The 26,655-nt window shown below is 42.9% G+C and overlaps 1 protein-coding gene across 2 annotated transcripts; it reads right to left on the bottom strand.

Annotated features, from left to right (window-relative positions):
- Positions 1-582: 582 nt before the first annotated feature.
- On the bottom strand, positions 583-26,655 carry NCBP3 (nuclear cap binding subunit 3). Of its 2 annotated transcripts, XM_043477735.1 has the most exons (14): positions 26,433-26,655; positions 24,420-24,485; positions 22,411-22,516; positions 14,242-14,367; positions 12,036-12,164; positions 11,746-11,822; positions 10,892-11,000; positions 8,204-8,303; positions 7,762-7,888; positions 7,647-7,650; positions 5,670-5,958; positions 4,136-4,290; positions 2,551-2,712; positions 583-1,719 (listed from the first exon to the last, which is right to left on the bottom strand). In XM_043477735.1, the coding sequence occupies exons 1-14, from the start codon at positions 26,607-26,609 to the stop codon at positions 1,484-1,486; spliced, it is 1,863 nt and encodes a 620-aa protein (XP_043333670.1). In that variant the 5' UTR covers positions 26,610-26,655; the 3' UTR covers positions 583-1,483. The 2 variants fall into 2 exon arrangements, with proteins under 2 accessions (XP_043333670.1, XP_043333679.1); XM_043477744.1 differs by lacking the exon at positions 7,647-7,650 and having other exon boundaries at positions 7,785-7,888; positions 26,433-26,654.

Genomic DNA, 26,655 nt, shown 5'->3' with positions numbered 1-26,655 from the left:
AACCACAGCATTCGTTCCGCCTTCAATCACACCACAGTGCCATCAACCATTAGTGCGCCCACTGGCTCAGTGGCGGGCAAAGATCTCTAGAGCCCCGAGCCACACTGGGTGCTAAACATTCCAGGCAGGTGAGGGCTTGTGACATCACACAAGGAGCCAGGGCTTTATTCTCTTTAACTCCTAAGCTCTACTGAAGTGAAGTTAAAACACTATTTTTAAGCCTGCAGAGGAATACAAACACTAAATACTTCAAAATAAAAATCAAGACAAGGAAGACCAAAGAATCTAAGGCCTTTTCAAGGTTAAAATAATCTGAAAGGAGACTAGAAATAAACAAACTAAAATTTCTGTAACTACTCTCTTATTTGCCAGTTTTGAAGATGTCCTCAGGTGCCAGAACTTGGGAGACAGAAAGAATATATAGCAGTGCATCACTTCTGAAGTGATCATAGACAACAGGTTCCCATCTCAGGGGGTAGGTTTTCCTGATTTCAGTGGCCAAAAAGCAACTTAAACTCTATGTATAACAGACAGACTCTACAGTTAGGATCCTCTAAAAATAATGAGACGCCTCTCTTTGCCTTCTTCCAAAGTATATAATATATATTTAACAGCACATAAGAAGACACCACTTGAGCTTCCCTGGAGGCCAACAGGAAGTATTTTCACATATAAAAATTAAAAATTTAAACTTTCAAATCATCAATATTTTTTAAACATAATACAGACTTACAAATTGTTCAACATTAACCCATGACCCCACCCCTAGCACGAAAATCCACCCCAAATCCAGAAGTCACAGTTTTTTGTTCCTAAAAACCCCACAGCACTGAACTTGATCCTCACTTCAAGCTGACTGCTAACGAGGCTCCTGACAGAGATCCCCGGGGAGGAACGAAGGGCGGTCGGGGCTGCGGCTCTGATCTACCCGGGCGGCACAGCTGCACCTCTGAGGTCAGGTCCATGTGAGTCAGCCCCCACGCCAGAATCCTGGAAGGGTGAGCTGGCAGCTTCCCCAGTCTTTTCCTCTCGAAGGCTGTCCGATAAGCACCTGGGAATTGACTTTTCTTGGAAAAAGGGTGCTGGTAAAGCTGTCAGGGCCAAGGCAATAGTGAGAAGTTCAGTTCTCTGCTCTTTGGATGAACTGTGTAAAACTTTTCTCTTAAAAGACACAATGTTAAAAATATTAAGAAAAAAATGTCTACAAAATCTGGAGGGCTGCCTTTTCCTCAATGGGTAAAGCTTGTGGGGTGGTGGGAAAAGAATCGAGGGCCCAGAATTGTAACTCTGCAGCAAAAAGATTAGATGGATGCCCTTCAAAACAGGTCACGTTTCCTAAGATGTCTTGCTGAAGTAGCAAGAGCGGAGGGTGACTGCATGAGCAAGAGCGGAGGGGCGCCAACTCCCGAGGGGGGTCCTACTGTGCGCCCCGCCCTACGCAAGACTGTCAGGTTTCAGGGCAGCCGCCTCAGCCCCCAGGGCATCAGGACTCAGCCTCTGAGCCAGAGCTGCTTTCCCGACTGACTTCGATCTGGAGAGATGGCAAGTTATCTAAGCGGCTCTTCTTTTGGCGAGACTGTTCCTTCTCCTTAATCAGAGCCCCCCATGCCCTCTGCAACTCCGAGTCATCTTCCTCTGTGCCCGGCGCCCTGTGATCCCCTTTCTTCAGGTTCTTTTCTTTGGTCTTGGGTGCAGATCCTAAGCGAGTCCATAAACTACCTGTGTGGGTGAGAAGGCATTTCAGCTCTGGCAGTCGATGCTGAGCAAGGGCACTGCAAGGCCTCACATGCAGGCAACACTGGGGGTGGGGGGTTCTGGGGCATTCCCTGGGGGTTCAGGGAGCAGTGCTGGGCAGGTCCTCCCAGTTCCCTGCCGGCAGACTGAGGGAACTGGATCTGCCTAGAGATCCTCCCAGCTCGGGGACACGCCCCACCCCCCACCCCCACACCAGACACATCAGAATGAGCTGGGAGCCTGTGTTCCCTCTGCCCCTGTCTGCTGAGACAACCTCTGTGTACAACTGCTTTCTGCTGGGAGTGGGCCATTCCCAGGCCACCCCTGCCTACAGCATGCTGCAAATTCATGGACCTGCTACGCTGTCAACTTCTGAGATTCTGCCCACCCTCCGTCTACTTTCTAAAACATTAGTATTTGACAATAGACAAATACATAGCAGTTCACAGGATAGCCACATGATAAGGCAATTAAAAGTTTTATTTATAAAGGTTATAACTTGTATGGAAAAATGACCATGATAAAATGCTATATGAAAAAAGTACGATATGTATACGGGCAAAGGTTGGAATAGCAGGAAACTAAAAAGTATTTGTGTTAAACACAAAGAATCAGGGGTGAGTCTCTTTCCTGCTTTCTACGTTTTCCACACTGTTACCATTATCATCACGATGATGATTATCATGGAAGAGGGAAGACTCATTTATTTTTGTCCTGTGCTGCTTCTGTCCTTGTATTAACAAAGCATTTCCATGCCGCACCCATGGTCTCTACTCTTACCCTGTTCCCTCCCCAGCAGTTCCCGCTGTTACCAACCTGACTTCTTCTCTCGAGTATCAGAGTAGAGGCCTTTAACATCCTGCCTGGGAACACCCAGCCTACTATGTACATCAGAAAAGGGCTCTCTCCGAACAACTGGATTACTACTGAAAGCCTTTTCTGGAGAATATGGTCTTTTTCCTAATCGCTGGCGTATATCTAGAAAAAGAAAAAAGCACTTCTGTGACCATGTGAGTATACTTGTCATCTGTACTGCCAACCTGAGATCTCTATAGGACCTGATGCCAAATCTCCCCAAGTGAGGACATGGGGCCCAGCACAACCAAGCTTCTAAGCCTTCCCTCTATACAGCCCAAGAAAATTCAAGTGAGAACCCACAGGGGCTCGCAGTGGGGGGAAACCTTGGCTGACTGCTCTAGAAAGGAATTTCTGAGGCAGAATTGTCTTTTTTTCTTTAAATAGTAGAATCAAGAGCAAATAATTAACAAACAGTGCAGCTAATGAGAAATACTGTAAGCTCCCTGAGGGCAGAAGCCCCACTCTTTGAACATATAAGAAGCTAGTCAATAAAGACTGTCACACTGAACAATAACGGTAATGAGACTGACAAAAAGCAAAGGATCAAGGGAAGCTGTCCCAAATCAAGTCTGCTTTTCCTCCAACCCCTCCGGAATCTGCCAATCCTCTGCAGCTTTCTCACAATAATGGGAACAACACAAACATTCATGAACAAGTCCCTGTGCTGGGCATTCTCCCACCTCGCTCTGCTGAGAACAGCGCCCCCATCTTCCAGCCCCTCAGGCCTGAGCCCCATGCCTTCTTTCCCTTTCCTCCCAGTGCTGAGTCTTCCTCCTTTACAAGGCTGGACATTTTCATCAGTTCCTCCACTGTCCCTGATCTAGTTCAGGACCTTGTTACTTACTTAACTCTATGGCACCCTACACTGCCACCAAGTTTTATCTAAGAGAGATGTAAGATCAGGTTACTTCCCACCTCAAAGAACTAGGTTTGCTGACTGAGATCCTGTTTCCTCTCCGAGGCCTCATTCCACTGCCATGTGCTCTGAGACGCCTCCCACAACAGGTGTTCCCCCAAAAGACCCACTCCCCTCTTTGCTCCCACAGCCCACTGCTCATAGTGCCTACCAGACCACTCACTCCATTCAGCTTCAGGCAGAATTACCTGAGCATGTGCCCTTATGCTGCTCCATCTGAGTCTATGATGAGCGGGCATCCCCTATGAAGACTTATGACACCCCCAGTGCCGAGCCCTGGCACACAGCGGGTATGGCCTACTGTGTGCATGTCTGCACATATAAACTAACCAGCTCAGATTCTTAACCATTTATACAATAATTCGACCTAATTTCTATTACCCTTATGTATACCAATGACATACAGAGTAAAATCACTGTTGGGACAAAAATATCAAAAGCTGGTATTGCAAAAATCTGATTAAATTTCATGCCCTCAAGTTCCAGTGCCTAACCCAAAATTTATAAGTGATGAATCAGGACAATTAATCTGGTCCCCAAATGGCAGGGTTTTATTCAAGAACCTCCCCTGTCCGCATCTGCTTTCTGGAACTCGGGACAGAGCCCAGAAACACAAGTGAACAACACCTGTTTTAGTGCTGCTGCCAGCTGGCCGTGGACGCGTGTGCTGACGTTTTTCATCTAACAAATGTCTGACGTCTGCAAATTTCTCGGCTGGTAATTTGTTACCAATTCGGTTTTTTATATTGCTTGTGGATAAAGTATCTGCCCTCATGGAGTTCCTTAAAAAAAGAGAGGCGGGGGTACAGTTAAGCAACTTGAACTGTGGGACAACACTCACACAACAATCTCACACACTTTGGAAAAAAACAATTTAAGAAACCCAATCTAATACGGCCAACATTCACTTAACAACACTATACACCAGTAGTTATTTGCTCACAAAAGTCACGACCGGCTTGCTAAAGAGGCCAGTTGGGGTGAGCAGCTCCCCGAGTCTTCCGGGGTGGTTTCCACACGCAGTATCTGAGAGCGATTGCAGAGCACATAACCGTGCCTGCCCTTCTCCTGGGACACAGGCCTAAGTAGAGGCCTGCGAAGGATTGAAGGCCTCTCCTTTCCCGGCTGTGAACTGGTTGCTGTCAAGATATAAGACAGCCTACAATCCCTTTCTTTAAAGGGAAGACCTCTCCCACTGTGTCAGGGCAAGGGCATTATTCTGGCAGCATCTGCCATTGGAAAGTTCTCTAAAAACTACGGATGTGAACAAAGCCATACAAATGAACCAGCTTACAAGTTTCTTCTCCTCTTTTCCCAAACACACCATCAGGAGCTCTTTTAAGAAAGCACCCCAGCCTCCAGCCCTCTGAGACATGCCTATGCTCTCTGCCCTCAGGAATCTGCTCAGCCCCACCAGTCACCAAAGAATGCATATTAAAACAGCTGTACTTCTTTGTCCACAAATACCAAAAATCACAGTGATAATACCTAAGGTTGGTGAATATCTAGGTAACAGGTGGTAATGTGAGTGGGTAAAATCTTATAGGAAGAAGTTTAGCCATACCACATTTTAAAGCATGTGCGTTGTTTTGCACAATAGCTGGAATGTACCTAGTTAGTGCAACAGTAAGAAAACAGAAGACTAGGGAATTCTCTGGTGGTCCAGTGGTTAAGACTCTATGCTTTCACTGCTGAGGGCCCAGGTTCAATCCCTGGTCAGGGAACTAGTGTCCTTCAAGCAGCAGGGTGTTGAAAAAAGAGCAAATGTCTACACTATATTAAATGGAAAAAGCGTATTTCAAAATAATATAAACAGTGTAACTTAATTTTTGTACAAATATATCTATAATTTCCCCATATGTTATATATACACATAAAGCTGACAAGAAAGTTATTCACCCAACTGCTAACAGTCACTCTCTTAGGGGAGGATGAGATTACAGGTGACTTCACCTTCTGTATCATTCATAGTTTTTATAACAAGGATCACTTCTTGTTCATTAAGAGGAAAAACCAGATGCTTTTACTCAAATTTTATAAAGGGCTGAAATTAGAACCGATAAAAGTGATTATAAAATTAAGAGGTACTAAGAAGAAGTTAGTAATTGGATTTCAATCAAATTAAAAGCTAGCAGTAATAAAAAGAAAAGAATATTTTTACCTGATATTTTTCAACTGAGATTCCACCTCATCAGCATACATGGTCATTTTCATGCTCTTCTTTGGTGAAGGAGTGGAAATCATCTTCAGCTCTAGATCATAGTCCATTTCATCAGAGTCCGAGCTGCTGGCACTGGACCGCCTGGACACGCTCCGCTCCCGGGTCTGCCTGCGGGCCGGGGGCTCTTCGTGGCACTCCACCACCACTCTGTCCTCAGCATCCATGTCCTGGTCCTCCTCCTCCTCTTCCTCCTCCTCTTCAATAGGCTCCTCAGGAACGTTCACCAGTCCTAAGGAATTTAACCAAAAATCACTATTAGTAAAAGCACCAATACTAACACCTGATTTTCTATTCTACAACAGTGACCTTTTTAGAAGATGAGATTCCCATCCTAAGAGTTTACTGGAGCACTGTCTCTAACAGTGCTGATCTGGTTACCATTCTGACCCCTACAATACATAAACACCTAGGTAAAGGATGGCCTAGCAGCCTGATGCAATTTTATCAAGTTATATAAAATACAGACCCTCATCATTATTCACAGATTCTAGATTTATCAATCTGCCAATTTTATTTGTAATTCCACAACCAACACCCATGGCACTTTTGTGGTCATTTGTGGACATGCACAGGAGCAGCAAAAAATTGAGACACCAGCCATCCAAGTTCCCAGTTGCAGGGAAACAAGCTTGTGTCCTGCCTTTATGTTGCAGCTCTCAAACACTGTAAACTGTGCTTTTTGCAGTCCATGAGTACTACTTTTTAACACCATTGTGATTTTTATTGATGATTTCCCTGTTACAAACAGCCTCTGAGCATAATTCCAAAGCTGTCTAGTGTTTCTAAACACAAGAAGGTTGCGATGTGCCTTATGGAGAAAATACATGTGTGAGACAAGCTTTGTTCGGGCGTGAGTTCCAGGGCTGCTGCCCTTGAGTTCAACATTAATAAATCAACATGTATTAAATAAGGTGTCCTTAATCAGAAACATATATCAAATTAAGGTTCTATATTGATCAGTTGACAAAAAGTGTGATTAAGGGTCTCTGAATGGTTTTCAATGATCACGGTGACTTTACAGAACATAACTGCCATGAATAATGAAATGTACTTTTAAAGATCATGGAAAAACGCTTATACATGGAATAAGCACAATATAAAATATATGTCCACAACAGTTACATTTATTGTGAAAAGAAACAAATAAGAAAAATGTAAAATGCAATCAGTTCTTATCTTTTTGCTTTTTAATTTCTTTGATATGAATACTAAGATTATATGATAAAGGTATCTTAAAGTACGTGAAATTGGAAAAGCTTAACTGTCTAACAGAAAAGTATGTGCATTAAGACGTAGATTTCAAATATCCAATTTTGGACATTCACATTAAATTAAAATGTATAGATTTCACCTCTCTCTGTCCCTACTACAAAGATAAAAGTGTATGCCTGTTATTCTGTGTTTGTACGCTGACTTGGCTGGTTCTACAAAGCATGTATATTTTCACAGATCGGTTTCAACATAAAAACAAATCTCTATAAAATATAATGAAAACAACTCTTTAAGAATAAGCACCAAAAGAAGGAAAGGGGGGAAGAAAGGGAGATTTGAAGGGTGGGAGGGGGAGACAGAAGAACAGAAAAAGAAGAAAAGAAAAAAAGACGGATGGAAAAAACAAAATGAAACCCACGTTGCATCCCACTTCACTGCGGCATTCACGTGCACAAGCCAATAAGCAGAAAGTACTAGACACAGCAGCTTATTTTCATCATCAGACGAAAGAAGAATAAAATCAACTCATATGACAAAATAATTAAAAATTTTTTTCATGCAGCTTTTGTTATTAACAGGAAAATTAGATTCCTTAGGAAAAGTTTTAATTTTTCCTACATTTTGCCTTTACTGTTAGAATAGCTTTTATAAAATCATTTGACCTCTTTGTATGGGCAATTTCAAATTAATTGTGACTTGACTTACTTTCCTATATGTTGGCAGAGGGTGAGGGCAAGGAAGAGAGGATGATAAAGTTTGGAACCTTAAAGGACTGTATTAAGGATAAAAATGTCATTTCGGGAGCCAAACATGTGTCTACCCAAGAGCTGAGCAGGCAACTACCGGAATGTCGGTGTTTATAGGACGTCAGGCCAACGTCGTCCCCAATCAGGGCTCTCTTCTTAATAACATCCCGCTGAATGCGACGGGAATGGTATCTCCGCTTCCTGCAACATCGCCAAAATAAGCACAGAATCAAAAACCAAGAGGAAGGGCCTCGACGTCCACTAGTTAATGTCAACTACACCCTGACGCGACGTTAGGTGCTGACACAGAGACATGTCGCATGAAACCGAAACTCAGCATTCTCACACCATTTACCACAGTTAAAAGCCTTGAGCTCTTTCTTCTTGTCTTCCTTCACGTCCATCCACACATGGTGTTGACAGTCCACTGCAGAATACCAACTAATGTAGCTCCCTGAAGGATTATGAAAAGCTTAGGTACTATATAAACTATTGTATTTAAGGTTTTGGACTCACCAAGAGTTACTAAGAATTCCTTTCATGCCTCCGTAATTTGGATTCCCATATTTCATGTAATACTGACTTCTCCTTGCTGCTCCAAGTTCCTTTTTGTCATCTAAAAATTAATTCCAACAGTTACCAAGGACTCCTGTGAGTGTGAAGGCAATGTTGAGTGGGTTTGAAAAAACAAAAAGAATGTTTTTCATAGCTGGGATCAGATCAGCACACTCTGCCTACAGAAGAGAAAGATGCACTATGACCACTCTGAGTCCTCCTAAAGCAGTGCAGTGTCGAGACGGTGGAGCAAAACTCAGAGACAATGAGGTTAAGCTGCTGTCGGGGAGCTACTTCAAAAAGAAAATACCAGCAACAATAACAACCACCACCACACAATTCCAAAGAAGCATAAGAGAGTGTAGGTTATCACCAGTGTTTAGGAATCAAAAAGGCTTTTAGAAGAGGTGGTACTTTCACTGCCCCGTGAAAGATGATATTCATTTCTGAATGACACACGCTGTAACACAGAATCAGGGTCCAAGAAACGGTTATACATAGGTCCATGTATTTGGTAAACCATGCACTCAAATAAGCAAAAGGAGAAAAGACCCCCCATTTATCAAGGTAAAATGCCAGTTAACAGGAAGAAAAGGTGGTCAGTGAACACACATATTTTCACAATATAAAGGCCTCCTGACAACTCCCTGGGCACGCACTCACTACAAAAGATGAATACCGATGAGAATGTACCCAGCTCTACAGGTAAACCCAGTGGCATAAACCAGAATGTGCACCCTACAAAAAACACGCCCACCAGCTCCTCAGAGAAATAGCTGACTGCAGGTATGGGGCTAGGAAAGTACAAGTTGAGACTGGCAAACCAAGATGGTCCCTGGTGCCATAATAGCAAGAAAGTACCCAAAGAATCATGCAGGCATGTCAAAAGAACACAGTGTGAAGAGGCTCTACTGATCAGATCCAAAATAACTTGTGAATCAAAATAATGACAGAACAGATGATAGCCCATTGAATAAAACTCCACGAATCTAAACTAATATAAACAAGTAAATGCATTTTTAAAAAAACAGGTAAATATATCAATAAATGGGTAAAAAGGGAAAGCTCTTCCTTACAGTTAAGTGCCAACTAGTAAATCAGAGAGTTAAAAAGTCATCAATGGATCTAAAGCTACTGTATGGCAAACTGATGAGGAACAGGCTATTTACATAGCCTCAAAGCATCTCTCCACAAAACTGCAAACTATAAATGGAAAAAGAATAACTTTCCAGTGAGAAACCTGATGATTGTTACCTTAGCCAGGAGATAATGGCTGACATCCCCGGAAGGGGACAATAAGTACAGTGTGCCTCCCGATTATGACACTGAAAATGACACAACTTCTGTGGTATGAACGCACAGCTTGAACTTAATTAGGAGGAGACAGCAAACAAACCCAAACCAAGAGGCAGCTTACAAAATAACGAGCCTGTTCTCTTTAAAAATGTCTCAGTCAAGGAAAACAAAGCAAAGGAGGAGCTCCACATTCAGGGATACTGAGGGAACACGGCAGACTTAAACGCCCGGTCCTGCAGTGGATCCTAGTTTAGCAGGTAAGTGGTATAAAGAATAACCCAAATTTACTTGACAATCATCATCGTCACTGTCGTCATCATCATCAAAGACTGCCAACATGCTGCACTCAATGTGTGCCAGGCAGTTTTAATATACACAGCAGGGGCACTGGTAAAATCTGAACACAGACTGTGAATTGGATAATAGAATGGCACTAATGTTAAATTTCCTGATTTTGACGACTGTGTATAAAACAAAGTCCTTGTTCTTCAGAAATACTTACTAAAGTATTCAGGGGTGAAGGGCTGTCATTTCCAATTAACTCTCAATTGACTCAAAACCACTCCCCCCATATTATTAATGCATATCAAAATCACTGTGCATAAAAGGCCTTATAAATTATTAATAGGCTTTTAATTTAATTCTTCTGAGAATTAGAGCTGAATGGTGCTATTAGCAGCGTCTAGGAAGACACTGCCGTGATACATGAAATTTTTAAAAATTTTCATAGTTCAAAAGATAAATTAGCTGAAAAGCATATGGGGCAAACCAGCTTTAACAGAAAATAACTTATGTTAGCCAGATATCACAAAAGTATACAAATAGCTATTATCCACTTTCAGTGTCTGAAATTCCAATTCAGGCAGCAAGTCATCGATTTTGTTAAGTGCAGAATATTACAGTTTTAAGGATCTTTGAGATTACCTGGTCTAAGTTCCAATTCAAAAGAGAAGGCGTCACTTAATAAAAATCACTTCAATTAAAAATAAAAGTCAGGGGCTTCCCTGGTAGCTCAGTGGTAAAGAATCCGCCTGTCAACGCAGAAGATATGGTTTCGATTCCTGATACAGGAAGATCCCACGTGCCAAGGAACAGCTGAGCCCCTGCACCACGACTACTGAGCTTGTTGTGCTCTAGAGCCCAGAAGCGACAACCACCGAGCCCACACACAACTGCTACTGAAGCCTGGGCGCGCTGGAGCCCACGCTTCGCAACATGAGAAGCCACCGCAATGAGGAGCCCCCACTGGCCAAAACTAGAGAAAAGCCCAAGCAGCAAGGAAGAGCCAGCACAACCAAAAATAAACAAATAAAAAAAAAAGTTTTTTTTTAATCAATACCAATTATCATTTACCTTTTGTAGCAAATCTCATGAATAACCTATTTCCTTTAGCAAGTTTGTTAGCTGGACGAAGATCGTTTCTTAGCAGAGACTCTTCTTCTACCTGCGACAACGTGTCCAACTTAAGGAAAAAAAGAGCATTTTCGATATAAAAATTAAAGCCTTTCTTCATGTTCATTCAGTAGCAAAGATACCATGGATTAAGAAAGCAATCTACTTTTAATAAAACCCATAAGCATCAGAGCACCAGTTCCTCTGCAGAATGTCTGAGTCAGAGGTCTTCCCTGACCACCTTGTCTAAAAGAATCATCTCCATCATTCTCTATCCGCTTACCCTTCTTTACTTTTCTTCATAGCACTCATCACTTCCTGACATTACATTACATATCTGCGTATCTGTGTATTGTCTGTCTTCCCCACTAGAATGTAGGCTCCAACAGGGCAAGGACTTTGTTTTGCTTGACGCTATATCCCCAGCACCTAGAATTTGGTATATAGTAGGCACTTAATAAATAATTTAAAAATGAATACACTTCAATATTTCCAACAACAGTACATAGGCCATTAGGAAATACACCATTACTTGCTATTCCTTAATTTTACTGATTAGATAGCACTGCAAAGTCTTTCTCAATAAAACCATTTCCTTTCATACAGAAGTGTGAGTACTAAGATCTCAAGACGAATCGTTCATTACACCCACAAGAACATAAAAGGCCAAGAGCCTGGGCCCCCCTCAGGAGGTGCAATGGTGCAAGTCAGCGGAACACAACGTCCTATTATCCTAAGCCCTTAAGGCTCAGGTATCAAGGATGCAGGCAGCTGTTTACAATGAAAGCTCACAGACACCTCTGCCCTCTACTGACCTCTACATCACTTGAGTTCTCATCTTCAACTTCTCCTTCTTCAGCCTCATCGTCATCAGAACTGTCTTCCTGCTTGTCTAAAATGCAATGTGAGGGACAAGATGAATCTTCACTCCATCTCACATACGTTAAAAGTCTAACATTGTCTCCTCCTCTTTATTAATGATCCAAAGTATCACAGCTTGTTTCGGAAATAACTGGCAATGAGATACTACATAACACTATACAGAAATTCAAATTGTAAAGATTAGGACCTTCAGTCCCAAAGTCTTTCCTCTGTGGTCAGTTACCTTTTTTACTTTTCTCGGATGACTTGTCCTCATTGGCATCCTTGCTTCTTATCTTATCCAGGGCTGGCAGAGAACTCATATTGATAAGGGCTCTCGTAGCCGTCATTTCATCCAACCAAACCACATTACCTAAAATAAGATGTAAAAAAACACATCGCATCCAAGCGATTAAGTTTCTTGAGAGCAGAAACTATATTATATTCATTGCTACAGTATCATTCAGCTATGGACTGGCATCAATAAATGTACAGACCAACCAATGAAAGGAAGTATAGAACCTGGTAGTAAAAACTTCTTTAATAAGATTAGCCTAGAGAAGTATTCCAAACTGGGTCCCACAAAATAATGGTCAAGTACTCCATAAAAAAAAGTTCTATATACTAAAAATGCCTGACATACAGTAAGTGTTATACATAAGTGCTAGCAGTTTCTGATGATGATGATGAAAATGTCAAATAAATGTCCTTTATCCTTTATTCTTCTGCCCCTCACATGGAAGCCCTCTGCTCTTCCTTATCATCCAGACATGCTAAATGATGTTTCCCTATTGTAAAGTGTGGGTGATGAGGGCACCCATGGTGTATATAGAATGGAGGCATGACAGCCACTTGGCTTTGCAGCAACCAATTTATTCTGTTCCTTTAAGAGAACTTAGCAAGAAAAAAGTTTTGAGAAGATCAACTTTAAAGCACATTTCTCAAATTCAAGTTACCCCTGTATCTCAGTTTGGAAGATGTAGGTCTAAAGATTCTCATTTTTTGTTAATAATATGCCACATTGTTGTCGCTGTTATTTAGTCACTAAGCCTTATGTGAATCTCTTGTGACCCCGTGGACTGTCAGCTGCCAGGCTCCTCTGTCCATGGGATTTCCCAGGCAAGAATACTGGAGTGGGTTGCCATTTCCTTCCCCAGGGGATCTTCCTGATTCAAGGGATCAAACCTGGGTCCCTTGCACTGGCAGGTAGATTCTTTAACACTGAGTCCCCAGGGAAGCCCAATATGCTACATGGTCTTGAGCAAATAATTTCCCTCCTCTGTTTCTCAGTTTTTGATGTACAACAAGAGGGAGTGAGCTGGATGATGCTAAGGGTCCCTCTAACATCGCTTAGATAGATAGTTTTAATTAGTTAAATCAGGTGTTAGCAAATCCAGCCCATGATCCATTATTCATTCATTCATCCATCATTCATCCATTTATCTACTTATATTTGTACTTTATTTATTTAATTATAAGTAACATACAATAAACTACACAGCTGCCACCTGTTTTTGCAAACAAAGTTTCACAGAAAACAGCCAGGCTCCTTCAGTTATATGGTCTATGTCTGTTTTCATGCTACAGTGGCAGAGCTGGGTAGATTCCACAGAGAACATGTATGGTCTGCAAAGCTTACAATACTTTTTATCCAGTCTTTTATATTTAAAAAAAAAAAAAAGGTTTGCCAACCCCTGATCTGGATGGTCTAAGTTAAGCAAACAGAAAAAAGGAGAAAAATCTTTTAACTCAGTCATGTTTCTTCTTTTGGTGATTTAACATCTAAAGAAAGCAGCCAGAAAAACTGGGAAAATCAGGTCAGCATGCTGGCAGAAAGTGAAGCCAGACTAGAAGTGAGTCAGGACCAGAAGCCAGCAGAGTGGGTACCGAATGTCAGGCTAGACTGGGAGTAGGGACGCAAGTCAGAATTCACAGCTGGCTCACAGGCGGAACAGCCCCAGATGAGGGCCAGCAGATGACGCTCGAGAGAACAGACCAGAGCAAGCAGAGCTGAGAGGTCTGGCACAGCTCAGAGGGTTCTGGTCTGGTTCCAGGTCAGAGACAGCACTCTGAAAAGCGGCTGCAATGACAAAGTTGAAAGCCCTGGAAAGGCAGCCCCAAGGCTATGTAGTTGGACTCACGCCTTTGCTGGGAAACTGTGGGTGTGAGGAGAGGTCCCAACGGTGTACCTGGATTCAGACGCCAGCAACCAACCTCCCAGGGGCCTGACCACCACCTCTGAGCTGACTTGGAACACTTACGGAAAATGATATGGCAGGCTGGATAATGTACAAGGACTCTGGTTCTCATCAGTGGGAAATTTTTCTCTCCTGGGCTGAAGGCAGAGGTTAAACACAGTCTGGCCACAATCATTCACCATTTGAGATGGGAAGAATTCTTTTAAAATCATATATGAAAGCATATTCAACAGAACACTTGGGGGTACTTACAGGACGTATCATCCAACCACTCGATGTGAGCCGGAGGATATTCTTTAAAATAGGAAAAGACATCCTGGGTGCTCATCTCATCTACTCCGCAAATGTAGATTGTCTCCAGTCTCACTTTGGGGATTGCTAGGAAAACAGGACACAGAAAAGATGAGAGAATTTTCCCACCTGCTGCTGCACATCCCACCAGTACCCCTTCATAACAGTTCAGATAATATGTATTTTAAAGAGAAATACACTGGGACTTCCCCAGCAGTCCAGTGGTTAGGACTCTGTGCTTCTACTGCAGGGGGTACAGGTCCCATCCCTGGCCGTGGAAGTAAGATTCCACATGTCGCATTGCAAAAAAATAAAAAATAATATGCTGAAAGAAATGACAATTATTTCAAGAGAAAATAAGACTTGACAGCAAGGCAAACTTTCTTTCACAACAAGAGCATTAAACAAATGACTTAATTCAGAATGGGCTTATTAGCCTAAAAAAGATTAAACAAGTGGTGCTCATAATATACACGATACCTCCTCCTCAAAATGACCTGTAGTAATTAAAGGAATATCAAATGCAACAGGATTATACACTGAACTTGATAAACTGATTCTAACATTTTTTAAAGGTATGTCAAAGAGAAATGTGCATTAGTCCAGACAATTCTGAAAAGAAGAGACACTGAAACTGGAGTAAAGAAATCCTACAAATCAGTAAGAAAATGACAGTCCCAAATAGAAATGGGCAAAGGACAGGAGCAGGCAATTCACACAAAAAGAAAGAGCAAAGGCCAATAAACATGTCAAGAGATGGCTGGCCTTACTACTAATCAGGAAAATCCACCTTAAGACGAGATTATCAGTTTCCACTGACCAGATGTTTAACTTAAGCCTTTTAGTATGTTAGTGGCAAAATGAGCCACTGCCTCTGCTGGTGGGAGTGTGAACTGGCACAGCCACTCTGAAGGGCGAGTCAGAGTACCTATTACAAACATGATTAACAGGCTTAGGAATTCTCGTCAGTATCCGTCCTAACGCACGGGTTCACAGAGCGGCTCACACAGATGTTCGCTGCAGGACTATTCTAATAACCCAGTGGCTATCAAAGTAGTAAACTATGGCCTATCCATATCAAATGAATCATGGTTTACCCACATGATAGTCAGAGAACAGCAAGCAAGCAGTTAAAAACAGAGAGATAATTTATCACATACCATGGAAAGATTCTAAGACACATTACTCAGTGAAAAAAAAGATCCAGAAAAATACACACATTAAAAAAACATAAATATCATCATATATTTTCTAAAGGTACATATTTATTTACACAAATATCTAGAAAAAAAAGTCTGGAATAATTCAGTCCACACTGATAATAGCTCTTACCTCTGGGAAGGAAGAAAGGCTGAAGGCTGTGGTCAAAAGGAATCCCAGCATTACCAGAACTGTGTGTTAATTTTTTTAGCAAACACTTGAAGCACATTATTTAATCTTTTTAATTGTGAAATATGCAAATACATCAACAAAGAAAAGATATTTTAAAAAATATCTTAGATCCACCACCTAGCTTTATGCTTTAATTCTTAAAATGATGTGAGGCAAATAAAACATTATATATAATACCAGGACCTGTGTAAGCTCTCTGTATCCCTTCTCTCCCCAGCTATTCCAAAGCAGTTCTGTCAAGAATTCAACATCCACAACTACTAAGGATGCTTTTATATATCATATATTTTATTTAAAACAAACCCGAAATACATGTGAACACTTCCAGATAAAAATTCCTTTTAATTTTCTTTTTTTTTTTTTGGTCATTTTGAAGAGTAAAAGATAGGTTTAATGGGAGCCCATTCGATGTGACCAGAATAAATCAGGTAAGTATCTTTCTGCCAACTCAGATTCATGAAGACAGAGATATCAAGATTTATGAATCCTAGCACTAGTCCTTATTAGTGCCCAGCATACAACAATGAGCAGAAGGACTTCTCTCTGGTGGTCCAGGAGCTAAGACTCCACGGTCCCAACACAGGGGGAAAGATTGATCCCCGGTCAAGGAATTAGATCCCACATGCCTCAATAAGAGTTCGCATGGTGCAACTAAGACCTGGAATAGTCAAACAAATAAATACATAAATAAAATATTTTTTAAAAAATTAAAAAAACATGAGCAGAGACCCAAATGAGATGGAAGCCACACTGGCCATGTAGAGTGACTCTAACATGCAGGGTGGGAAACTAAAGGGGTAGCCCAGGGAACTTTCTCAGTTCTTCAAACTAAGTGCCATGATTTCAGAAGAAAAAAATCCTATGAGAAGTAAACAGCTGGTTCTGAAGAAGGTAACAAACAACAAGGAGAGTTCCTGGTGAAGGCAGAGGAAGTGGACTAAGGAGCAGGAGAAAAAAATCTTGGAGATGCTGATATGAAGAAGGATTTAATCATATGTGAGACAAGCTCAAGATACGATGGAAGCCTGCCAAAGCAAAATGTCAACACTTCGTCACTTTGCTGACAATGTCACTGCTTAAAATAAAACAAAGCAACAAAGATGGCACCTAGATTTAGGCCTGGCTGATGAGCAAGGACTAACTGCTGAGGTGGCAGTAAACAGATGAACTGGGGAATGAGAACTAGGTATTCACCAAGTGCTGACTACAAGCAAGGGGGTAAGGGAATCATCTTCCCTTCCAACAGGGAATATCCCAATTACTGACAGGGAGCAGCGCATGAAGGGCTCCGGGTGGCTCAGACGGTCAAGAATCTGCCTGCAGTGCAGGAGACCTGGATTCGATCCCTGGGTTGGGAAGATCCCCTGGAGGAGGGGATGTGGCAACCCACCCAAGTATTCTTGCCTGGGGAATTCCCATGGACAAAGAGCCTGGCAGGCTACAGTCCATGGGGTCACAAAGAGTCAGACACGACTGAGCTACTAAGCACAGGACACAAAACTCAAGTTTTTAGGAAAGCAGATTTCTGAAAATCCAAAGAAGTAGTAGTCAGTCCAAGCCTAAGATCAGAATGATCAAAAAACCTGGAAGACACTAAATACAGTAACTCAGAGTATGAGAGGTGATCCCAAGAAAAGAGAAAGCAGCAAAGTTTAGCTGAGCATGACTTGCCAAAGAACACATACAGGAGATGGATAAAGGGCAAATTAAAAAATATAAGATAATAGATGTAAGAATCTGAAAAACTGTGTCAGGCTCTAAGACAACACAGAAAGTGCCAATGACAGACTGTCAAGTGAACTTTCTTTCTAGAAAGCAGCATGACTACAAAGGGGAAAACAAAAATAAAGTCCATACTCAAAAGATTAGAGGGACTGTGGGCAACTTTTCTTCTTACTTCACTCTCCAAATATTCTTTGGTGGACATGAACTGTCTAACATCTAAAGAAGAAAAGGTTATAGTCCAGAGCCAACAGGCTCAACAAAAATGCTGATGGTTGGTTTTATTTCCACGTGTTTGGAGCAACAATGCTTTGGGAAGATGACACAGGAAAAAGGGCAGGACTGTTAATCAATTTTGCTACTAATGGACAGGAGCAGCTCTCATTAAGAACCAAAACCCAAGACAGGTGACAAGGGCTTTAGAAATAGTTTTGTTTTGTTTTGTTTTAAATCTTTTGGCCTCGCTCTGTGGTGTATGGGATCTTAGTTCCCTGACGAGGGATCGAACCCATGCTCCCTGTATTGGCAACAGAGTCTTAATCACTGGACTGACAGGGAAGTCCCCAAGGAATCGTTTTAATAGATTCAAACCATCTAGTTTAGAGTTATACCCCACTGTACTGACACTAAAACACGAAGCAGTGATTTCACAATTGGGTAATAATCTGTAAGAGGTTGCAGGGAAGTAGCAAGGTACCTTAAATCCTTGAGGACTAATCCCATGCTGACTTTCATAAAAGAAAAAGAGAAATTCCCAAACAGATTAAAAAGACTGTCATTCTCAGAAATTTTTAAAAAACAGCTTAGACAGAATCTCTGATCCCTTAAGAAACCAAGTCTTTCCCATAGGAAAGTCTTTCCCAAGCAGCAAGCCAGCTAACCTCTTCTCTTTCCTGACTGGATTAGCAGGCCAAGAAATTCAAAGAAGACCACAGACGGTATTCTACCTCAAGTTTATTAAGGCACATAATCTAGATTCCCATGACAATAAAATGAGAGATGGGCCAGAAAACAGAATAAGACTAACATTCACGGATCTGTGTGTCATGGCATGATATGGGATTATCCTGTTTGACATTCACCAACAACTGGAAGAACATGCAGAAGCCATACCAAAGGGAGGAGCGTAGCTAAAATGTTGAAGGGCAGAATTAAAATGAACATAACTCCACAGGCTGAAACGGAGTCTTGAAATCATGATGGAACTTAATCGGGATAAATAAAAAGGCAAGTTTTTTAAAGACACAATGAGAAAGACTCTTTTGACAGGTGCAGTTCCTGGGGGAAAGAAATGGTGCTCTGGTTGACTAGAAGATGACTACTATGAAGTGGCCAGGACAGAGACCATGGTCAGAGTCCTGCCAAGCACTCCACAAACCCAACCAGATCTGGAATCTGCACCTCATCTGGTGAAGGACAGCAAGACACTGGGAGGCTCTAAAGGAGGGAGACCAGAAAGTCTTGTCACGTGAGAGAGTCCAGGGAACAGGCTGCCCATTTCTTCACCTGAAGAGTTACTGTGTGAATGAGGAAATGACTTAATGTTGTTCTAAGAGTTATGTAGCAACGAACAGATAGAAATTACTAGAAAGCAATTTCTTTTCAACATGAAGATGTATCCAAAAACAAGACTGACCGCTTCATAAATAGCTCTCATGCCACCACTAGGAACTGTTCAGGCAGAGGCCAGAGACCGCTGGGAACTTTGCCTAAATGCCTGCAGCACTGGGTAGGATACGGGACCCAGATGACTCCTAAGGTCCCTTCCAACCACAAGGGCATTGACCTTGGAGATAAAAAGATCCAAGCTGCTTAACACCCAGTCACTCAAGAGGAGCAGGTCGTTCAGTACAGACTGGTCTAGCACACCACATGCCTGAAACTAGCAGAGACGTCAGGAACACAGGCTTCAGTCAGACCAGACTTCTAAGGCAGCCTTGCTCCTTACTCCCTGAGGGACCTTGGGCAAGTTCCTCAACCTCTCAGCATCTTCCTTTCCCCACCAGTAAAATAGAAATGATAAAACATTCCCTGCAACGGGGCTGCTGAAAGGGTACGTTAACCACATAGCAGAGTGACTGGCACGTGGTGAGCACTTATAGAATGGTATATTTCATTACTGTTGATATTAATAAGAAGAAATAACCTGATACCTTACTGTGGCTGCAGGAATCAAGATGTTTATTCCAATGTCCCCATTCTCACAAGAGGCTGGGCCACTTAAATGGCTGTCTGGAAGATGGAGAACGCCAGATAATAGTAATAACTAACATTTACTATGTGTCAGGCACCACTCTAGGAATCCTAACACTTTGTTAGAACCTCCCAACAACCCTTTAAGAACTAAGTTAACCTGACTTTTCAGATGAAGATACTGAGGTTCTTAGAGACTAAATAACTTGCCTAAATTCACATTAGAAGGTGACAAGTCAAGATTTGAACACAGACAGTCAGGCTTCAGAACCCACGCTCTTAAGGTACAGTTAACCCTGACTATACAACAGAATCACCAAGGGAGATGAAAAAATAGTAACTTTGAGATTTATCCAAACCTAGCCCCCACTCTAATTTAAATTGATCTGGGAAAGGCAGCAGGGTTCTCTGAGGTTCAAGAACACAGTCTGAAGCCATGCTGCCTTCTGGGCCAAAAACAGGTTGTAATGAGCCACTAATAGACCAGGGAGATCTACGGTCTTTTATGAGTATCTTCAGAATCATGAGATCAATATTGTTTTTCAAAAAGCATTTTTTATTAAAATTTAACCCCAAAAGAAGAGATCCTATTCAGGAGGGTATCATATTCCCATTTTATCAACAAAGAGAATGAGACCTAAAAAGGTTCACCAACTTGCCCACGTTCACTAAGGAGATGAGACTGAATCCCAGGAGGGCTCCAGGCTCAGAAGAGCCCCAGCACAGGTGGGAAGAGAGACTGACGTGGGTAATGAGGGATGCTGCAGAGGGAATGACATCTGAACCAGACAAAGTGTGGGACAAGGAAGGACAAATCAGCAGGGTGACAGGCATGAAAGAGATCAGAGGCAAGATGTCACATGGAGTGCACCCAGGACTAGAAGTAAACAGGCGTGGTGAAACCACAGTGCTTTCAAGGTGGAGCTGTGGGAGAGGCCTCAGACGTCTGTGTGGGTCCAGTGTGCAGGCACATGAACGACCAGCTGCACAGCTGGCCCTGGCCTTCACAGGGCTTTTCCTGAAACAGACAACCACTCGAGCAGATGCCTGGAAACCTAGCCTGCGAGGCAAGCAAGGTCATGTTTCCAAATTGAACACGATGCAGAATAAAAACAGTGAAGTGGGGGTATTCTTTCTATCCCCTTCTGATGTTTATGTCAGAAGCTTTCTCTATCTCCTTTACACTTTAATAAAACTTTATCACACAAAAGCTCTGAGCAATCCAGCCCCTGGCCCCGGATCGAATTCTTCTCCTCCAGAGGCCAAGAACCCCGACGTCTTTGCGTGATTCAGCAACAACCTCTCATCTTGGGGGCTCATCCGGGATTCTTCAGGACAAGATGGGCCTGATAATCTATGTGAGCCTACTTCTGCTGACTCCAAAAATCCTGAGTCTGCCATTTGATCCTCAAGACAATGCCTTTCTGTCCTGGGCTCACTCCTACGCTGCATTTCATAATCTGTCTAACTGCTGGGTCTGCAGAGCACTCCCCTCTTCATTAGTGGAAGGGTTCCCGTGGTGGACATCTCCATTTCAAGGAAAGGGCTTTCTCCAAGTCTGCAAACACCTTCAACAATTCCATGTGATGCCTCTTCTTAAACCAATGACATCTAATAACCCTAAGATGGACTGATGTAACTATGGACATAATGTGACTTTTCATTTTGATGACTATTTTGCCTTACATTTCTAACTGTATAATGGGGTTTTCTAACCGTCTAAAAGCTTTTAATTAAAAAAAAAAAAAAAAGCCAGTGAAGTGGCATCCAGAGTTGAGCTACTCTGACCACTGGGAAGGACCAAGGAGGTCTGGGTTTCTGCTAGCACGTCATACATTGTAAGGCAACAGAGCAAAGCAGTTAAGAGCAAGGCTTTAGAGTCAGATAAACCTGGGTTCTAATCCTGACTCCATTTTTACTAGTTGTGTAAACCTGTGCATTTATTTAATTTCTTTGAGCCTGTTTCCTTCTTTGTAAAATAGGGATAAAAATATATTCCTCGTGGGGTTGTTGTGAGAAATGTGTACAAAACAAATATGTAATGTGCTAATTAACACAGTACCTCGTAAGAGAGCAAGTTCCCAACAAATAGTAGCTATTCTTTCATTCAGTCAACATGTTTTTATCAAATAGGCAAACCTAGAGAAACTCAAACAGCAGAGCACAGACCTTTAACGTGCACTCAGAGGGCTGCCTATTAAGCCCTTCGCCAAGTCTCAAATTTGCAAATACAACAAAGGGAGATCATTTGCATTTATGGAATAATAAACATGGCTATGAACTCACTAAAAAGCAAGCAATAATTTTCCCTTCTATTTATAAACTGTCTTCAAAAACTGGGGTAGATTATTATTTAAGAATTCAGGGTGAGTTTCAGGAAGCAAACTACTTAACCCTAACAAAACACAAAAATAAAGTAAAATCACAAACCTGTATCAACAGAAGTATTAACGGTATCCCTCACCAATCTGACTCCCTTAAGAGTCTCACTGTGATACACTCCTGCTACATTTAAAGGCAAAGAAAAGTGAACAATAAAGCAGAAAATGAGTAAGAGTCCCACAGAGCCACAGTTCTAATTGCCGATCTGCCACCAACTCCATGATGTTCTCCGGGGCTCCTTAGACAGACAGTCTCCTGAAAGTCCTGACACAGCCAAATGAATACACACACACACACACAACACTGAGACGCAGCTAATGCAGCTCCTCATTAACAGGCCACCTCAGAAATGGCAAATTCACAAGTTCCATGTGAGGTGAGGCCAGAAGCGCAAGGTCGTGGCAAGGAAACTGTGGAAAACTCCCCCCAAACACCCTGTACCTTTCTTCATCATGTCTCGGTCCAAGGCTACATTTCTTTGGGCAAGATTTACTTCTGATCGAAAATGGAAGCGCTTGGCTCGCTGTTCCTTCTTTTCAATGGCTTCCTAGAAGGTACAGAAAAAAAAGCCAAAGAAGTGAAATGTGGAGGAGAGTTAAACCACAAACATCAAATGATACATCGGCGACAAGTAACTCAGAAGATATAAACAACATTGTGCCTTTCCTCATTTTTGCAAAGAACAGGATATTCGCAATGACTGGGAGAGTGGACACTAACAGTGCTGCAATCTGTCATAATTTCTAGGATGACTCGGTGCCTATCAATGTATCTGTGCAGAAACTGAGGCACAAAAAAATTAAAATGTTTGCGAGGGGCACCTCAGCTAGTAAAGGGCAGATCTTCTCAGCACTATTTCTAGCAGCCCCACCACCGCCCCCATTTCACATCGTCTGTGTGCATGGTAATCACACCTATCACGTTATGTCTGCCTGAGCAGTCCACTCCCTAAAGCTTTTTCTGTGCTTAAAAATAACACTGAAAAAAAAAAAAATAATAACACTGAAGTCAAGAAACTCTCTCCTCTATTCTAAACTTGTGTCCACAGAATTGCCAGTTTTCTTCTTGAAGTGACAAGCACTGATGCTTTCTGAAAAACCAAATAATCAGCTTCCTAATTTTGTTTTTTTTTTTTCCAAGAGCTAAAATATACCCAGGTCCAACTGTGGGTTTCTGATAGCTCTTTGGAACCTTCACTAATTGTATATTGACTATACCACACTAATTGAAGGTCTGACTATAGAAAGCTTGTGGGGATTGGTAAGGCAGCAACACTTCTGTTATTTCCCAATAGTTATGTTAATTTTCTCCACTGAAGTCTTCCCTCTGGAAACAACTAGTTTACCTTCCTTTGGTAACAACCAAAGTACCAATTCTTGGCTACCACCCTTTCCCCCATATATTTGTTTCAAATAATAATAAATTGTGTAGGCTTAAGAACAGGATTGCATACTGCTTTTTCAGTTTCAGTAAGAAAACACCTTCACTTCATTCTATTTTCCTATCAAAAAAGATGATCAGTTCTTTCTTTTTGCCTTTAAACAATTTGAGACAGATTGAGACCCAGATAATACACAAAAAAGTAAGCATGACATACTTATTTTTATTTTTGCTTTCATACATCCAATATAGTAACACAGTGTTATTTATTCAGAGTTGTAATTGAACTCTTTAAATGGCACACATTAAAATCAGAAAGAATGTTTAAGCTGAATATCATCACCAATTAAAGCAACAAATAAGTACTGATTGTAAGGAAAATAGTATGTCTGGTTCTGTGAAGAGTTGCAATGAAGCTGGTAATCCAGTAATAGCAATCGCCAGATAAAAGGCAACACTCCCAGGCAGTGAAAACAGTTCAGTCCGCCTGGCCTTCAAAGTTTAGCCACATATTCATGAAAGTCTATTTTTCTAGGCCTCAATCAGTGAGGAATAAAGACATTTACTAAAGGCCTACTATGTGCCAGACACTTTTATGCTTTGCTTCATTTAAAGTGGAAACAGTTCACACATGTTTTAAAAAATGGATAGGGACATCCGCCTGCCAATGCAGGGGATCCAGGTTCTATCCCTTGTCGGGGAACTAAGACCCCACATGCTGCAGGGCAACTAAGCCTGTGCTCAGCAACAAAAGTCCCACGTGCCACAACTAAGACGCGACACAGCCAAATGTATATATATGTAAAAGGAACAAACAGAACTTTTTCTTGGACATGGTTAAGCACAAGTGTCTAGTGATTTTATCTTCTCACGGATTCAAGAACACACAAATGCTGCCTGAATGGTCTCAGGCATCATTGTGAAACACAAAATATAAATTTAAAAAGGCTTAATCCAACAACAACAAAAAAAGGTGGTAATGAATAACTGCTGCTCTACAAGTCCTAGGGACTTGCTCTTTAAGTTCAACCGCTTCTCAGAATGAATAAATGAATCATGGTGTATCTTACCTTGGAGGTGACATCAATTCCGGTGATGAAGCTGCCAGCCTTGTTTTCGTATCTTCTGCTTGTGTCCTAACATGAAGGGGATGGGTGAGAAATGCTAACAGGCAACTGAGGACAAGTGCATGATAAACAACAGCCTGACAACCCATTCCTTCTGGATAGTCTTCTTTTCAGCAATCTGTTCCCCACTCTGACAACCCTTTATTATGAGGAAGCCTGTCCCAGCGACTCCATGGTAGCAATCAACCACTCTACCATTCTAAATCAGAGCCTGTCCACAACCTAAAGTAATTCCATCTACTGAAGGTATCCGTGTAAATGAAAATCCAAAGGCGTTCGTGAGAAATATCCAAGATGAGGTACAGTCACTCTCCCCAGCCCAGGCTGGACAAATTCATTGTTCCAGGCCACCAGATGGGGCACAAGTCTTCACCGAAATGCAGAAAGTCCAGGCTCACCTTGACCTTCTGAGGGAAATGCTGAACCGTGCAATGAAAATAGGATGAGATTTGGCAGCTGGGGGACTCAAATTACAGATCTAAGGTTCACTGGTTAGAAGACACTGTACAAGTCCCCTGGCCTCTCTGGACCTAGGCTGCTTCTGTGGCATCTGCCTACCTTTCTGACCTCTTTTACTGCTCTCCCACTTGTGCTACAGAACTTTTCGTTTCTCCAATAAAACAATCTTGTTCCCATCTCAGAGCCTCTGGGTTTACTAAGTTGCCCCTGCTGGGAACAAACTCTTCCAGATCTGCACATGGCCGGCTCCTTTCTGTCACTTAGGCTCCAGCTGAAATGTCACTATCTCAGAGGACTTTTCTGGTGATCTTGTGCCATTCTGCTTCATGCTCTCCACAGCTTCCCTCTCCACTCTTCCATCCCATTAACATGTTTTATTCTCTCCACAGCATTCACCACTATGGGAAATTATTAGTTAACTTGTGGCCACCAACTGGAACATAAACTCCAGGACAGAGACTGATCTTGATCTTGATCAAGCAGCTAGGACTGTGCCTGCCACAAAGTGTGGGGATGCAACAGTACATGTCCAACGGAATGAATGAAGGGATGACAACATCTACTTCACAACTTCCGTGATATTTAAATGATAACATGTAAACCACTATGTTAACTGCTGTTGCCAGAGTCATTATAATTTACGATCTGCACTGCTCCTACATTTTTTAAAAAACCTTCTTCCATAATTTCAGTTTAAAAGCAACACTTGCAGACATGTGGTAAAAAAGTTGACCAGGTCAGATGAGAAATTTAAGTACCGATACACGAGAAGAGCCACGCAGGCCTGAGACCAGCCCTAAGAACCAGACATCAGACCACCAAACCACAAGCAAAACACCTCTCGTCATTCCTATTGTGACGGAAAAGAGGGACCAAGGACCACTGCTGGCTCGCTGATGTTCTGGTTCCACGAAGGGTGAGATGCTGGAGGCACGGTGTTAGCAGTGGAAGCGCGCGGGGACGAGATGACCCTCGAGTCACAACAGAAACACCGAGTTTCTGCAGCTGACAAGCCCAGCCCTCCCGAGGGAAACTGCGGGTGCTCTGTTTAACAAACACCAGCTAAACTGGAGCAGGATGCCCGCGCCCCCCTCCCCGACAGTTCCTTCTGGGCCGCTCCAGGTTGTGTCCCCGCCCGGGGAGGGGGGGGCTCCCTCTTTATCTCAAACTGCACCCCCCAGACAAGCCCTACCCCTCCTCACTCGCCCTCTTGCACAGAGCGGCTCGGAGGAGCAGCGGAGGGGGTGTCCTCAACTACCCCCCCAATCTCTCCGACCCCTCCTCCTCCAGCCCCCTTAACACCCATTTCCGGGCGCCCGGGCGTCCTTTCTCTCGCTCCCCCGTCTCTGCTCCTGTCTGGCGCCCCCGCCCCCCGGGCGCTCGCCCCGGTGCCCCCTTACCCAGACTTCCCCCCGGCCCCGGCCGCCTCCCCTTCCGGCCCGCTCGGGCGCGGGACACTAGCTCTGCGACCTCCTCGCCCCCGCCCCCCGCCCGTACCGGGATCAGTTCCTTCAGCGAGCGCCGAACCGGCACGACCTCCAGTTCGCCCTCCTCCACCTCCATGGGCTCCGGTTCGCCTCGGTCCAAACCCGCTTCAGGCGACGGGAGCCCCAAGGCCGGCCCCGCCGGGGCCTCCGCCTTCACCGACACTCGCAGGCCCCGTACGGCCGCCATCGCCGCCCGCCGGCCGCACCACTGAGAGCCCGCCCGGCACACTGAG

The sequence above is a fragment of the Cervus canadensis genome, chromosome 1, assembly GCF_019320065.1.
Source record: "Cervus canadensis isolate Bull #8, Minnesota chromosome 1, ASM1932006v1, whole genome shotgun sequence".
NCBI classification, from domain to species: Eukaryota; Metazoa; Chordata; class Mammalia; order Artiodactyla; family Cervidae; genus Cervus; species Cervus canadensis.
Note: the sequence above shows the minus strand (reverse complement) of the source record. Positions and strands in the feature narration are given on the sequence as shown.

Excerpts from the sequence above, each read along its gene's own strand:
- NCBP3 (XM_043477735.1), bottom strand. The coding sequence starts at position 26,609 with ATGGCGGCCGTACGGGGCCTGCGAGTGTCGGTGAAGGCGGAGGCCCCG. Across the intron at positions 12,165-14,241 it reads GTGGTTGGATGATACGTCCT|GTAATGTGGTTTGGTTGGAT; the intron begins GTAAGTACCCCC and ends ATCTTATTTTAG. Across the intron at positions 11,001-11,745 it reads AGAACTCAAGTGATGTAGAG|TTGGACACGTTGTCGCAGGT; the intron begins GTCAGTAGAGGG and ends TTTTTCCTTAAG.